This window comes from Mytilus galloprovincialis, chromosome 6, assembly GCF_965363235.1.
Source record: "Mytilus galloprovincialis chromosome 6, xbMytGall1.hap1.1, whole genome shotgun sequence".
NCBI classification, from domain to species: domain Eukaryota; kingdom Metazoa; phylum Mollusca; class Bivalvia; order Mytilida; family Mytilidae; genus Mytilus; species Mytilus galloprovincialis.
In genome coordinates this window covers 17,228,122-17,244,834 of record NC_134843.1, presented here as the reverse complement: position 1 = coordinate 17,244,834, position 16,713 = coordinate 17,228,122, and the positions used below count along the sequence as shown (strand labels likewise).

Genomic DNA, 16,713 nt, shown 5'->3' with positions numbered 1-16,713 from the left:
GGAATCTTTTATAATTATCTACAGGTTATGATCAGCATGTTATCTTGTCATGAGTGGGGATATTGTTCAATATTTACAGAATTATTGATTTCCAACTGTATTCTGTGAAAAAAGGGATTTCTGATATATATTATTGTTCTATTTAATGGGAAAGAAAAATTCTTATATTTTGTTGTTTTCACTGTATTTTGCATATTTTTAATTATTATTATCTATATCATGTATCATGTGCTTAAAAAAATATTATAGAAAAGTTGTTGTGTATATTGTTAAATGTATACAATGTTTAAATAAAACATGAGTTATAAGAACCATTTGTGTTGTTTTTAATGTTACATAAATAGACATATAAAGAGATAACCAGCAACAAACAAGAACCATTGAATTAAAGGTTAATTTTCACCTCATATTGCTTCTAAAACCTAAATTAAATAACATCATTCCTCATAAACTTTACTGTTTGACACACATGCCGAGAAATAAGGGAGAGCTCAGCCTTTGCCCTAAAGACAAGAAGTGTGCATTTTGTGTATATCTACATGTTTTGAGTGCTGACAATGCTTTTGTTATGCTCTGCTGACAAATTTTCTAAAATATAATATAATTGTCTTGTCCCTTCTTGCTAAAGCAAAAATGTTTCCTGATAATAACTTGAGTGTCTCTTGCTAGATTGGAATGAAACTTGTACAGATGCAAGATATAGAGGAGGAAAAGTAGCCTATTGATTTTAGAAGTCAAAGGTCAAAGTCGCTGTCATTAAAAATTAAAAAATAAGATGGAAAATATATTCTAGATTCTAATTTGAGTTTACTTTTATTAACTTGAATGGAATGAAATTTTACAAATTGAAGAAAAAGTGCAGAATTGGAAAAAATCAATTGATTTTATGGCTTAGGGGTCAAAGGTCCAGGTGATTGTTACATAACTTTCACACTTTTTAAGCTTGGTTTTGGTATGGTGTCCCACTACCAATTACAACACATTAACGCAGGTGATAATTTGCAACACAGTACATGGTTATTTGTCTCCTCAAGCTTACCAGTCTCATAAACCATAAAAAAAATTCTCAATAAATTTGCAATTCAGGGAGCATCAGTTTGCAGTGCCAGCTTAACACTTCTTTTATTATTCATTTAGCAACAAGGGCATCAGTGGCCTCAAGTAGTTCTAATAGCCTGTCAACACTGAGGTTGTGAATTCAAACCCTGCTAGTGTGGGAGCACTGGACTACAATCTTAATTGATTAGTAGGATTGTCAGTTTTCCTATCAAAGGTCAGTGGTTTTCTCTGGGCACTTCAGCTTCCTTTAACAAAATAGCCCAATAAATGTAAACGAATCATAAAAAACGCAAAATATACCAGAGGGACATTCAAACTCATAAGTCGAAAATAAAATGTCCACAACATAAGTGTATATTTACATTTTCTGAGAGCCTTCTGAAGTTGATAAAATATGAGAAAAACAGTGTCATACAATTTTGTAGCATTCATAGGGCCATTGGAAAGAAAAATTACCTTTGTGTTAACTGCGATCTGTTCCATTTCTAAATACTAGTACACTAAACTTGAGAACACTAGTAGCTCTACTTCTGATGATGGATACTTAAAAGCATTGTTTCACGGATCAGTGATTAGTAGAGTAACAGTGTCAAGTCTTTATCGCATCTTGGAACAGTATATCTCAATATTTCCTGGTCTCATGTACTATAAGCATTAGGACAATAACATTTAGTGTATGGAATGGTTGTACAATGTAAATGTCTAGCTGGCAGGTTTCATCTGACCTTGACCTTAGTTTAATGGTTCATTGGACAGTGTTAAGTTGTTTTGATTTGGTGTGTTTCTCAGATATTATTAACAATATGTCATTTATATTTAGTATTTGGAACGATTAAATGTGTACATGTCTGTCTGGTATGTTCATATGACCTTGACATCATTTTCCTAGTTTGTTGGCGATTGATTTTTCTGAATTTTGTCAGTTTATCAGACACTATACACAATACCTCAATTGGAAGTCCTTAACTACAGTTGGTGTATGGAATGATTGTAAGTTGTCCATGTATGTCTGGCTAGGTTCATAAGACCTTGACCACATTTTCATAGAACATTGGTAATGATATGTTGATATGATACTAGTGCTTGTAGTAAACCTTCATACTAAAGACTTCCAACACGAATTAAACGATAAGTCAAACAGGCGAGACATTGAGTCTTGTGCTCTTTTGTTGTTTATTTCTCGACATTTTAGTACAATTTGACAATAGGCCATGCTTAGGGATCACTCATTTAACTACATATTGGGTAATGGTTTTTTTGTCAGAATTTGTTTTCGCGCGCAAATCACAAACATTTTATTTAGTTTTTCAACGTTATAAATCAAATTATTTTGTTCAAAATTTAGCACTAGAAGGTATTTGGAAAATCTGCATTCAGAATATTTTTTTCTGTCCTTTGCTTGAACAGAATGTTTTTATCATCAATTTAGTAATCAGAATATTTTTATAGGAAAAACCATAACAACACCTCCCCCTTTTTGTAGTTGGATGGTCGTTTCCTTACTTTCTAATTTTTTGTACATTTTGTAATTTATTCTAATTGCTCATTTATTACGTTTCCGTAAATGTTTTTTTTTTCACTGTGAGCGAATACTTCATCTGTTGATATGTAATGTGACTGCTTTTATATATATCTAACGGTATGTTAAAGCTAACTTGAAAGACGTGCTAATTATAAAATACGAACTGTTAAGTCTCTCCAGAGACATATAATACAATAATCATATAATAATATAATATTAAAATTGAGAATGGAAATGGGGAATGTGTCAAAGAGACAACAACCCGACCAAATAAAAAACAACAGCAGAGGGTCACCAACAGGTCTTCAATGTAGCGAGAAATTCCCGCACCCGGAGGCGTCCTTCAGCTGGCCCCTAAACAAATATATACTAGTCCAGTGATAATGAACACCATACTAATTTCCAAATTGTACACAAGAAACTAAAATTAAAATAATACAAGACTAACAAAGGCCAGAGGCTCCTGACTTGGGACAGGCGTAAAAATCTGGCGGGGTTAAACATGTTTGTGAGATCTCAACCCTCCCCCTATACCTCTAACCAATGTAGTAAAGTATACGCATAACAATACGCACATTAAAATTCAGTTCAAGAGAAATCCGAGTCTGATGTCAGAAGATGTAACCAAAGAAAATAAACAAAATGACAATAATACATAAATAACAACAGACTACTAGCAGTTAACTGACATGCCAGCTCCAGACTTCAATTAAACTGACTGAAAGATTATGATTTCATCATATGAACATCAGGCACAATCCTTCCCGTTAGGGGTTTAGTATCATACCATCATAACATATATGAGAAGAACATAACCCGTGTCATGCCAACAACTATTTTTTTAAAAATAATGTGTTTAGTTCCGATGCAAAGACCTTATCAGTGACTCAATATTAACGCCAAAATATGCAATCTTTAATGACTTGACAACAGTATCGTAATTATATCCCTTCTTAATAAGTCTATTCAAAGGTTTTGTAAGTTTCTGAGGTGAATACTGACACCTTTGTGCTTTATAAAGAATATTACCATAAAAAATTGGATGTGAAATACCTGAACGTATTAGAAGTCTGCATGTTGAGCTATATTTACGAATGATGTCTTTATACCGATGATAAAATTTAGTAAATGTTTTGACTAGTTTGTCACTGATATCGAAAACCCTGGTGTAATAATTTTTCAGTAATACATAAATTTCTCTCGTTAAAATCTAAAACATTGTTACATACACGAGCGAATCGTACAAGTTGAGATATATAAACACCGTAAGATGGTGACAAGGGAACGTCACCATCTAAAAACGGATAATTAACGATAGGAAATGAAAAATCATCCCTTTTATCATAAATTTTAGTATTCAGCTTTCCATTAGTGATATATATATCAAGATCGAGAAAAGGGCAGTGGTCATTGTTAGTATTAGCTTTATTTAAAGTAAGTTCAACAGGATAAATTTCATTAATATACATACTGAAGTCGTCATTATTGAGAGCCAAAATATCATCCAAATATCTAAAAGTATTATTAAATTTGTTTATCAGATGTTGTTTCGATGGGTTTGCTTATTTTTGTCATAAATTGTAACTCATTACATGTCTCTGGTCTCTTATAACTCTGCGCTTCTTATTTTTGGTGCATATTGATTACTCGGTGAAATTTGGTTACTATGAAGTTAGATGGCTGTTGGTTTTTTTTACAAAATCACTTTGCAGAAAGAAACGGTACATGTTTGTCTTTTCATTAATTTTTGCCATTGAATGCTTTTTAATTCTAGTTTACATTTTTTTCCGAAGTAATACTGTTACCTATTTTCATCAAAGAGACATTGCCTGTTTCTGAAAATTGTCTCCACTGATACTAATTTACGGCAATATATTTGTGTTGGATTGTTTTCCTTTTCTTTTTGTATTGGTAACATTTTTAAGCCTTTAATTTTAGATTTCAGTTTTCAAAATATTTTGTGTGATTCTTAGACTGGTATCTCGTATGCTAATTTTATAAAAGTGTGGACACATATCAGTGTGGATGTTTTGATGTTTGGCCGTGTTTTCTAACTAAAAGAGTTCTCTGGTTTCCCCCGTAGGGTTCTATGATGAACTGGTGTACACAGTGAAAACCAACCTGTTATAAAGGAAAAAGAGAGAAACACCCGTCAATCCATTTTATTTTAAACACAAATGACTTTAAAATCACTGCCTTTCTTTAGAGTGACTCCGAAACAAGTACGAAACTTTTAAGTCATTGATTTCACCGGTAATACTTCCAAAAATATAAACAAGCTAGACTCGAAAGCTGTAATCTAGTTTCGCGCCAGCACAAACACAGTCGAATGCGGCATGCATGAATGATTTCTGATCACCAGACAACTGAAGTGAATCTGGATGACTATAATAAAGCAGTCAGTTACATTACCACTAATCATAAAAATAATCCGAAGAATCATCTTCGAAAATGACCGACCCATTCTCATCACAAAGGGCGAGAGAGTTCATGTCAGATCCGAGACTTCTACTAAGTGCATTGGACGGCGCCCTCTGATTCGGTCCCCCTTTGTTGTTCCGAGGCTTGTTACGGTTTCTCCGTCTAGATTTGAGAACCTTTTCCACGTTGAACACCAGCTGACACAAATCGTAGTATTCTGCTTCTTCCTTCAACATGGCCAACTCCTTGTACCCTTGTGGTAACGTTAGTTTCTTGGATCTCAAGTAGTTAAGGACGTACCTGAAGGACAATAATACAAGACATGAGGGAACGACTTTAAGTGATTGACCCGTTTGTAATGCGGAAACAGCTTTCGTTTTCAATGATACAATCGCTATTATTTCTATAGCCAAGCAATATAGAAGAACCTGCAACTCACATAAGACAAGCACAAATATTTTTTTACTAGTTGGAAAGCCAAAATCAGTGACTTCTCACTTTATCATGTGTTTTCTTTATTCAGATTCAAGAGATTCTAAATTAATGCTCAACATTCCGTATTGAAGTTAACCATATTTTGTATTTTTTAATTAGTGCGAAAAGCATTAGTAGCAATAATTATACAAATTTCTTATCAGCCACACCCTTTTATAAACATAGATATGTTTTCTTTTCTTTTTGTATAGCGACGACGAATTTCTAATAACTTTTTGTATTTTGTTATTGTCTATTGATGTTTACCACAAACTATTATTATTTTCACATTGTGCACTGGACCTTAACATATACAAGACGAAGGTCACTGACTGGAAGACTGAATACAGTTTAATGATGGCAGATGCCACCATGTGATGTTAAGAATGTTAGGAGCAAACATATTATAATATTGTATTGATTATTAATCTTATTATACAACAGATTGCACAATCACAATGTATTTGAATTTATTTTGATTTTTTTTAAATAGAAATCGATGTGTTTATGTTTAAATCCTTCAATCATGAACGCTATAAAAAAAAAAAAGGAGGGGGACAACCATACAAATTTAACCTTTAACAAAAAAAGACAAGCAAGCATAACCCACTTCTAGTAATAAATCTTATTTGTAAAATATATTGATTATTAAAAAGAAAATTGAAATTTCGTTTTATCTTTTTTATCAAATGCCTGTCATGAAAAAGAGCCTTTATTATTTATAGAAAGTTACAAAATAGTTTATGCCTGGAGCAAATAACTAGAAAATGATGTAACATAGATTGAACACTTTTGTCACGTAATTTTGTGTAGATGTATTTCCTTATCATTGTTTAATTTTAAATTGGTGACATTCAAATAAATGATTATACCTTATCAGTAACTTTTCATTTCATAATTTTGATAATTTAAAAATAAAATTAATAAATTTTGAAATTGAAATGCGCGAGAAAAAGAAAACTTACCTGAAGATGTGCCCGTCTCTGTCGATAAATATGGTCCCCCGTTCATCTCTGAGTGGTCTGATAGCCCCTGTCACCAGTTGACACAGATAACACTGGGGTACCGAAGTAAGGGTAGATTTGGAGGTCGTGTATAACACGCCACCAACGTTCAGTTTTACAACCCTATCCGCCATTACCATTTCTCTCCAGATGTTACAGTTGTTTATTTCAATATGAGTGACAAACATGTTAATCGTAAGAATTACATTTATTATTTGTAATTCACAAAACCTGAAATCTATAATTGAGTAATTTTACCTACGTCAAAGTATAAAGAAACATTTGATAATGGACTGAGTTCGACACATGCTACTGAATTGAATGACGTTTTATTTATTTATTATTTTTTCTAAATATTTTTAAAAAGTTTGCCTTTGATAACGGTGCCAGGTTATCTATACACAGGAAACTATTCATGTCTTTGATTTATTTTACTTTGCTTATACCAAAAATATACCAAATGATTGTACGTGCCGACGGCGTTTTGATTAAAATTGCGCCGATTTTCTTTTAACTTCCGCCGTTTTTTCTTTCACTTGCGCCTAGTTTGTTTTTCATTTGCGCCGATTGCGTAACTTAAAAGTAAATTTATGTTTTAATCATTATTTTGAACATCTTCCGTTAGCCAGTTGTACATATTATATGTTATGAACTATTACATGGACATAAATGTTGTCCTACGCCCACCACGGAATGTGGAAATATGATAAATTTATATTAGTATTTTTTTTAACATTTGTAGTATCGCTAATTATATTTGGAAAATCTATTTGGTGTGTTCGTCTATTTATTTTGATTTTAAATCAAAGTCAAACTAATATTATACAATCATCGCAATTTAAGGCTACAATCTATGAAAAGTCGTCTAATTTAAGTAGCAAAAGACGGTGGTAGATCACAGGCACTTGTATAAAAAAAAAATTCCTTAACGCACAGAGTGTACTTAGGTTTAAACTGACTTTTATGCACAGAGTGTTCTAAGGTTTAAACTGACTTTTATGCACAGAGTGTTACACAACTATTAAGGTATATATAGTAAATGTTTTCTTTCTAAGACAAGTGCCTGTGTGGTAGATCATGATTAACAGGACATTTCGACGCGTCAGATTTGCTGTATCTATTATGGTTTGGAACAACTTTGATGGTGTTGTAACAACTCAGTAATAATCATATACATAAACACACATATTTATACATAATTATTTATTTTAGGTAAAATATAACGTGTAAAACAATGAAAATGCCAGCAAATATATAATCTTTGTTTTCTTTTTTTCTCCATCTCCTGAGGACAAAGATATCTTTAAAGATTTGAGTTCTATTTCTGTTTATATTCTCCTCATTTGTTTTTTCATTACAAATTTTATTCAGTACACTATAAGTTATTACCTTATGATATGGTAAACAAATCAACCAAAAAAATCGATTCGGTTTGGTCCCGGATGAGTTTTCAAATGTTTATATCATTGAAAAAACTCCAAATGATCTCCCTTTGGTGCAAAAATGCCATTTTTTTGGCATTAAAATTAAAATATCTTTTTTAACTCATCGGTGACCTATATTTTTTATTATTGTTTTCAAATAAGCTGTACATAAACTAAATAATTGTAAAATTTAAGCGATTTTTGTAATTTAGTTCCTTTTTTTATATCGATATTACTTCCAGTGGCGTAGCTTGCATGTATGCTCAGATGCTCAAGCATCCACATCATTTTAATAAAAAAAAAAAAAGATTTAAAAAACAATGTGTTCGTAGGAGTTAAACTCGTATGTATCCAAATGTAACAAGAATGGAGATATGAGGATAACGTCCAATCATTTATAAAGCAGTATACGAGGTCTTTTATGTATGATCAATTAGTTTATGTAAACAAGATGTATCAATCGCAGAAAAGTGTTCTGACTTTTTTCGTGAAAAGTCTATGTCGTCAGCTACGGCAAGCCCAGACAGGATGGTGACAGGCAGACCCGCGGAGATGTCTCATCTGAAATTGGGCCAAGCGGAGAGATGGCTTCTACATCTGACGTAGCAACGTTACTAACAACTAAACCACCATATATATCCTGATATCGTTTCCTCTGACATGAAAGACGACGTGATAAAAACGTGAATTTGTAATAGAGTGTGATCATTCATGGGCTTATATGTACCCGTTTCCATCTATAGATACAAATAATAATTTTTCAATAAAAGAAGAGCCAATGCCCCCCATATTGCAATTTTTTTTTATCTATCCAAGAAGCAAGGACAATAACTAAAAATAATATCTAAAGAGAAATAAAAGCTTCAGAGCAAATGCAATGGGATTTCCATTATAATTTTTATTTCAAAGGGGCATAACCGGTTAAAAATATTTGATCAGGACTTACTTTTGATAGTGTCAAAGACATTGCTGATGATTTAAGTTTCATAAAAATCTGGCAAGAATTATACACATGAGAGTGCCCGAACAAGACCAAACAGACGGTGGGACGGACGCCCGATATTTCCATGTCCCCTGCAACGCGTTAAGCGAAAGAACAATCACTTCGGTTCCTATATTCCGAATTTCCGGCATATACAGATGTGCCGCTGTAATGGGTCCGTTTTTGAGATGTCAAATATAAGATTTGGTGGAAACTTTTACATCAAATATTTATCATGTTTATGAATTGAATGATGGTAGTTTTGAGAAAACAATGAAATTATGTTGGAAATATATGAATGGGTGGGTATTTTGAAATTACGTAAAAAATCTAACACGTGTCGGATTTTGGGGGAGTACACGTGCAAATAGGAAATGTCCGAAAAAAATATATAATTTTCTGCATAAAAAGATCTCCAAAATTTTTTTCGCCTCGCTACGCTCGGCGACAGTTTGGCATCCACATCATTTTAACCCTGGCTACGCCACTGACTTCTATTTCTCCTATTTGTTCAACAGAAAAAAGGACATAAACAAAAAAGTATCCTTCTTTCGGTGGCAGATTGTGAGCTTAAATGAACGGTGACCCCATTTTTTTTTATTAAATTTTTCTAATAAGTATATGATAAAGTTCATTTGTTCGGTGTGAGCCAAAGCTCCGTGTTGAAGGCCGTACTTTAACCTATAATGGTTTACTTTTTAAATTGTTATTTGTATGGAGAGTTGTCTCATTGGCACTCACACCACATCTTCCTATATCTATTTTAAATATAGCGAAATCCTATATTAGAACAAAAATGATTTATATCCACGAGCCCCCTTAAGCATTTTAGTTAAATTATATACGGTTTCCGTCTTAAATGGAAGCGACAGCATTTGTGTTCATTCTTAATATTTAAATGTAAGTTGTATTTGATGATAATGCATAACATATATAAAGGTTGAGTGTGAACACGGATGCGGCCACTTTTATTTTTGACAAAACCCATCTAAAAAGTTATATATTATGGCATATTTTATAGGTTTTTTTTCGTATTTAAGCTTGAATTTAAGCGTCTTTAATGACTTAAAATCATTTCAAATCTTTCACATAAAAACTAATTGAATCGAGTGAAGTAGACACTTAATTACGTGTGTAAAAGTGTCAAAAATCTTCAACAGTTTAACCGGAAGTTTAAGGTCAAAATCGGCCCTTACCGGACCTACTCCTTTGACAAAGACGCTGTGCAACAACATATAATATACCTACTTTCTAAGCACTGTAACATAAATCGTCACTGTTTCTGTTGTTCAAAAGGACGAACAGTAATAAGAGTAACACTGTAGATATAAAAAACATTTACAATATTAAGTTCAATTCTTTTTGAAACAAGACAAGCTATTGCATTTATGATTTAGATGCTATTTCCAAACTGAAGAATTTTACGACATTGCATTTTTATTTCTGATCATATCTAAAGTTTATGTTAGTTATTGTTTCACTGTACCTTAAAAGTCACTATAAAAAAAAATGCTGTACTAACTGCAGATGTTTGCATATTTTCTCCAAATAATTTTATGAACTATCAAATTGGACTCACTTAATCCCTTTCCTCCAAAAAGACCGTCCCCATCGAAAAGACCACCATCCATATATCATCCTGAAACGCCACCGGCTATCGGACCAACGGCACCTCCGTACATTGGATATGGCTGTGCAATGTAGTGTGCACATCAGCACTAACACAGTTTAGGGCAAACAAACCAAAGACGACGAGAACAGCAAGTGTGGCTTTCATTCTAAAATGCAAAAAGACTTTCAAAAACATCTATAGTTTTGATGAAATACAAATTATAAAAATTCCAATGCTGTTGAAAAGTATTTATTAATGCAGGATTCGATTTTCACTAAACAACGATTTTTTCCAAGATTCAAATCTAAATGAATATAACATATAAAAAATATTATATTTTTTGTCAAGTAGTATTAAAAATATTGAATGGTATATTCATCGTATCATTAGTTGATATAGTGAGCATGATGATATCTATAGGTATTGAATGAATTGAATTAGATAAAAAAAAAATGACATATTTTTCATCTGATTCTAATGATGACTCTACCTGATTACTGGAGCAAGAAAACACTCTATCTCGAACCAAAAAAAACCAACATGGGTATATATAAACCAGGACATATAATCACATGTAACATGCAGACGCTTTCTTAACATGTTAATTTAAACAAGACACTAACTTATATTAACACATGGTATGGATAAAATCTCTTTGTTCTTACTGTGCTATAATCTGGATAATGCACAGCAAAGGTGTGCATTAACTACCTCAGATATACTGCACAGTTCAAATCTATTTTTACCTTTAGGGGCGGTTCCTAGATTTTAAAAGGGGCGTTATTTTATCAAATTAAAAAAATATATCACCGAGCGTAGCGAGACTAAAAACAATATTGACGATTTTAAGGCAAAACACGATAATTTGTCCAATCCTTGGGTCCCCACCCCCGAATCCACCATCTGCCTTGAAATTACGACAAAACTGAACTTTGTACAAACATCGCAGTTTCAGAATAGGAAAAAAGAAAGGTCTCTCATTCCTTTTTTTCATCTTAGCTTGAACAAAAAATGTTTCAGTATTATATTTTGCGTACAACATAAAACTTAAATCAGTGTTTTAAAGTCAGAAAGAAAGTTAAAACAATTTTTGGTAACTTCCGCCAAAAAAGAAATGTATCTAAGAATATCCGAATAAAAGAAATCTGATTTGGACTAGTTTTAGATTCAATGGAATTTATAACGACTTCTTGAATATCTATTCCCCATATTTTTGGATCGAATTTGAAGGGGGTCATGTTTAAGTTTGTTTTAAAACAGGGAGATTAGCTAGAGATCAATCAGACTTCATTTAGATGGACTTGTCAGTAGATACAAAGAATTTGGGGGAGAGGGAATAAAAGATTGGAAAGAGAAAAGTATTTTCTGTTTATTAAACATTTAAAATTTAAAATATAACATCTAATTCTTCCTCGGTTTATCTTTCTCTATTAAAAAAAATGGTAATAGATTTAATTGAAACATTAAAAAATTGCTTGGTCAATAACTATAACATATTGCAATACAATGTACGAATTGAACAAAGGAGAAATTACATGTCGGTACTCTAGAGTGAGGACACGTTCTCGTATTAATATCTACACATAATTCGAGTGACAGCCCATAATATATTTAAGAAATAATGAGGGCTAAACATTTATTTCCCCTCCAGTTTGAAAATAGTTATTTTTTCCGTAGTCCAGTAAAAATAATGACTGGCTCAAGTTGCAAGCGCTCAATTTTCTCAGCATATCTCCTACAGGAACAGTCCCATAGCTGCCATGCATATTCTAAAACTTGATGTATGCATGAAAGATCTAGGTCAATTAAGATTGTTTCTGTGAAGAATAATGTTTCCTTAATAGGTAGAAATTGGTGGATTAAACCTGGTTTTAAAGCTATCTAAACCTCCAACTTATATGACAGTTGTTTGCAGTTCTGTTATATTGACAAAATCGACTTAGCAACTTAAACAGACATAATAATAAAACACCATGAATTCTACTAGCCAATATTTGATCAGCTGTTTTAAGTTTCTAGATACATATGTAATCTCATCTCTCCATCAATATATGTTTATATATGTAGCATTATCCTGATGATGCTTTCAATGAACTAAGTTTTTGTTTTTGTAAAATTGTTGTTGGTTAGCTGTGAACGTTGTCTTTTAATAAAGAGATAAATTCTTGTAGTTTAAAGTGTTGCGGTAATGTAAAGTCACTGTGATTGTTGTATCCGTGTCTTTGTTCATTCGCTCGTCCACACTTTGTATCCGACCCGATGAATCGATTTCCAAAAAAATTAACAGAAACTTTATTTAATATTTGCTTGTATATAAGGTAACCTTTAATAACTTGCAAAAACAATGTACTCTTGGATTGTTCATAGATACCTAAAGTTTCCAATTTTGAGTGGATGACCTTTTTAATGCAACTATAGGTGTTCACTTGGAAAGCTCACATTTACATTTTAGAACGAATAAAGACTATTTTGTAACTGATCCGATGCTTCTTAGCCATAGGAAGCTCATAAATGCTAGTCGAACTAGATAAGTGTTTTGAAAGCTTCTCAGTGGAATATCTAAAGACAATTTGGCAAAGCAATGATAAGCGTATAAAATTTAATTTCTACTTCTATTTTCAATATCACACATTATTACAATTACAATGCACTAAAATTTACTTTTTATCAAATTGTAACAGTATACATATTTTTCCATTTCAAATACTAGAGTTCACATGTTCTTCAGATGCTTCTCAAATAATCACTGCTTTCGTAATTCTTATAACATCATTCATTCATGACATCTAACACTATACACTGAAATCAAATAAAAAAATAGAATTATAAAACATCCCTATATATTGTCATTGAGTTTCAGTTTTAATTAATAACGAAATTATGAAAAAAATTGAGAAGTTGGGTAAATATCAATGTGACAGCAACCCAGTAATACAGATTCAATGAAATAGATAAATGAGTGAAGGGCACATGTCCACATTTGTTTTGCAATTTTATACCTATCTCGTGTGTGTGGTTCATATTTGAGAGGTTATCTATTTCGTTTGATCTAATATTTATCAAGTGATACATATTCAATTTGTTATCTTTTTCATAAAACTAAAAAAATGAACACATACAATTCCAAACTTATTTAAATACATATATTGAGATAAGTGTTCTAGTTGCCAGAGAAATCGAATTAGATTTGATATACACATGTAATTATTTTAAACTGATCTTCAAGTTAAATGTTTTATTGTCGCTTAAAAACGCCAACCAAGTTGTTACAATGATTACAATTGAAGACGCCAACCAAATTATTACAATGATTACAATTAATGACGCCAACAAAATTATTACAATTATTACAATAGAAGATGCCAAACAACAATATATTACAACGGTTACCCTTCTTTGGTTACAATAACACGAATAAATGACTATATGTGTATAATACTTACATCAAGTTAGGTTTAACGACCGAATAGACCATTGCCGCCATTGTTGTTGCTCAAAAGGAGAAACAAGAAAAAAAACATCACTGAAAATAGAAAATGTTACAATTAACATCCACCATTCAAATCTAATCAAATCTTACATTTCTAATTATACCCTCAACTATAATTGAGAATTTACATGTAGTTTTTAATTTCTTGAAATAATAGTACAACTTGAAGACAGGTAACCTCAGTAGGCAATACAATTTTAGAAAATTAGAAAATTCATTGTATGTTTTACCATGTGAATTTATCGTAAAAGAAATAACGTGATAATCAAGCATATCGCTTATACACCAACTGTATTTATTTTCGATTAAATTAGAACTTACGAAGAGCTCCGTTTTGTCCTCCACCTAGTCCGAACAGACCATCGTCCATCCCTCCACCAATACCACCGGCCAAACCTCCACCATATCCACCGGCATATGGACCAGCCATAGCGCCTCCATAAACTGGGAGCGGTTGGTAGTGTGTGATTTCGTCAACGTAGCCTCCCTTCTTTCCATATCCGGAGTATCCATGGTAACCACCTGATTTGCCATATCCTTGGTAACCACCTGATTTGCCATATCCTTGGTAACCTCCCATTCCGTATCCTTGATTACCATACCCGGACCATCCACCTCCATTGCCGTAACCATCAGCACTAACACAGTTCAGGGCAAACAGACCCAAGACGGCGACAATGGCAAGTGTGGCTTTCATTCTGAAAATCAAAAATACCGATTAACTATATCATCGAATGGTATCAGAATGGCATGCAACTTTTAAGGATATACAATGATTGCAACATGAAAAATTTCTAAAACAGTCCCCTCCGTCTTTCTCTTTTTTTTCTCTTGTGTTTTTTTTCTACTTTTTTTTAGCGGTATTGTTCGTAATTCTTGGAGATTACCCCTTGTTATCTATTTGATCTCATTTTTTAAATATCATCTCACGTTATCTTTCTATCCTTTAAAATACATGTACAACCACAACTTCATTTTAATTATTGTAATGATTAAAAAAAAGTGAATGATATTAATAAAAATGATATTATGACACATATCATGTTGTTTAGCCTCGGGCTTTATATATAAAAACGTGTTTAAACATTTTAATTCTAGAAAAAGATTATAAAAATATTCTGAAAAAAAAAAATTAAGAACGACCATACATTCAGTTTTTATTTTAACTATCAATTGGAATTAATGTAAATATTTATATGATTATTCATTAACATTTTTCCGAATATTTTCAAAACAATAATAATAGATATATATAATAAAAAACCAAACTTTTTGATAATTGAAAGTTATTTTAGTCTTGATAGTTCTAATGCTGTAGTGGACTTACATGTTTGCTGGTCGGTAACTTTGTGAAAATACAGAGAAACATTCTGGTATATATACAAAAAATATTGATACGTAATTGGTGTTAATTATTACAACTTCCGCTATTAATATGTGAAGTTACGGATAAACTTCCACATTGATGTCTGTCTGAAAATGATTACATACAGTGTCGACATGTATATTCAATCTTCAAAACAAGGGAAAAATTTAAAAGGGCTGATTTAATGATCATAGATACCATTCTAAGTAGTTCCGCTGTTTTATAACGATGGATCTATTATGTTTCACATTTTGTCGAAAAGCTTTAAACATTTTTTATATAATAGATTTTGGAAAGTAGTTCCACATATTCATTATTTACTTAATTTGAAAAAGGATTAAAAAATGAAATCGATTGATTAAATAAAATTATGTTTTATTCAATATTTAGCATTACAATTGCTCTCTATATAACACTACATCAAATATCAACAACTTGGAAATAAACAACATACGAGTTTTGAAAATAGACAACTTCACAACTTTTTCAAAATGACTGGAATATTGTCAGTGAAAATTTTTCAATATTTAGAACAAATGTTTGGGTAGTGTAACTTCATTTCTTATATATCTTTATATATATAATTTTTTTTTCAATATTTATGTAATTTTCTCTTTTCTTAAATTTTAATGTAATTTTTTCTCTCTTTTTATTTATATATAGATATTGAATGTCATTTTTTTGTTCCTATATTTTAAATGTATTTTTTTCTCTCTCTTTTTAAATATATATTGTGTGTCATTTTTCTCTTTTATTTTATTTTCAGCATATAATATGATACCAGTATACGTTATTCTCTATTGTTTATAATCCTTATTTTTTATTCTTATTTATTCTTTAATCTTTGTTTAATTATTCTTTATTCTGTAAACACTCATCCAGACCATGACATACTTTTTTTATGTTTCATTTATATTCGAAACACAATTGAAATTTCCAAACCAATTATTTGATATTCAAACTGATTCTATTTTTCAGAATTGTGATAAAATTTCATTTGTTAGCCGTATTATTACAGCCTTTTGTCATCATAGGCTGTTTCTTAGTATAGATAAAACTGAAAAATCATAAACGGCATTTTCTTAAATTAAAATACAGAAATATAGGCATTGATTTCATTAGTTTATCTAGTATGTACAATGACTCTACTATCCATGACTACATAACTCAATATTTTGATAATACAGAGCCAACTATTATTTATTTTTGCTAATGAAAAACCAGTAGAAGTGTCATTTTTTAATTATACGTCAGTTACATCAGACGTCAATATATAAAATATGCTTCTTCCAATCGATCCTGTGAAACATCTAGTTTTAGATATGGCCCCAATGGTCCTTTCATTACATAAGACCTCAA

At 31.5% G+C, this 16,713-nt stretch overlaps 2 protein-coding genes across 3 annotated transcripts; both read right to left on the bottom strand.

Moving 5' to 3' along the window:
* Positions 1–4,728: 4,728 nt before the first annotated feature.
* Positions 4,729–6,740, bottom strand: LOC143079082 (BTB/POZ domain-containing protein KCTD21-like). Its single transcript, XM_076254247.1, has 2 exons — positions 6,442–6,740; positions 4,729–5,302 (listed from the first exon to the last, which is right to left on the bottom strand). Exons 1-2 carry the CDS (start codon positions 6,666–6,668, stop codon positions 4,996–4,998), a joined length of 534 nt encoding a protein of 177 aa, XP_076110362.1. The 5' UTR covers positions 6,669–6,740; the 3' UTR covers positions 4,729–4,995.
* Positions 6,741–13,096: 6,356 nt separating this feature from the next.
* Positions 13,097–15,402, bottom strand: LOC143079081 (uncharacterized). 2 transcript variants are annotated; one of them, XM_076254244.1, is made up of 4 exons: positions 15,316–15,402; positions 14,310–14,686; positions 13,942–14,021; positions 13,097–13,297 (listed from the first exon to the last, which is right to left on the bottom strand). In XM_076254244.1, exons 2-3 carry the CDS (start codon positions 14,683–14,685, stop codon positions 13,954–13,956), a joined length of 444 nt encoding a protein of 147 aa, XP_076110359.1. In that variant the 5' UTR covers position 14,686; positions 15,316–15,402; the 3' UTR covers positions 13,097–13,297; positions 13,942–13,953. The 2 variants fall into 2 exon arrangements, with proteins under 2 accessions (XP_076110359.1, XP_076110360.1); XM_076254245.1 differs by lacking the exon at positions 15,316–15,402 and adding an exon at positions 15,258–15,282.
* Between the last annotated feature and the right edge of the window lie 1,311 nt (positions 15,403–16,713).

What these genes read in the sequence shown, in the direction of transcription:
- LOC143079082 (XM_076254247.1), bottom strand. Translation starts at nt 6,668, where the DNA reads ATGTTTGTCACTCATATTGAAATAAACAACTGTAACATCTGGAGAGAA. An exon ending in AGAGACGGGCACATCTTCAG is followed by an intron (nt 5,303 to 6,441) that starts GTAAGTTTTCTT and finishes ATTGTCCTTCAG; the next exon opens with GTACGTCCTTAACTACTTGA.
- LOC143079081 (XM_076254244.1), bottom strand. Translation starts at nt 14,685, where the DNA reads ATGAAAGCCACACTTGCCATTGTCGCCGTCTTGGGTCTGTTTGCCCTG. An exon ending in AGGACAAAACGGAGCTCTTC is followed by an intron (nt 14,022 to 14,309) that starts GTAAGTTCTAAT and finishes TTCTATTTTCAG; the next exon opens with TGATGTTTTTTTTCTTGTTT.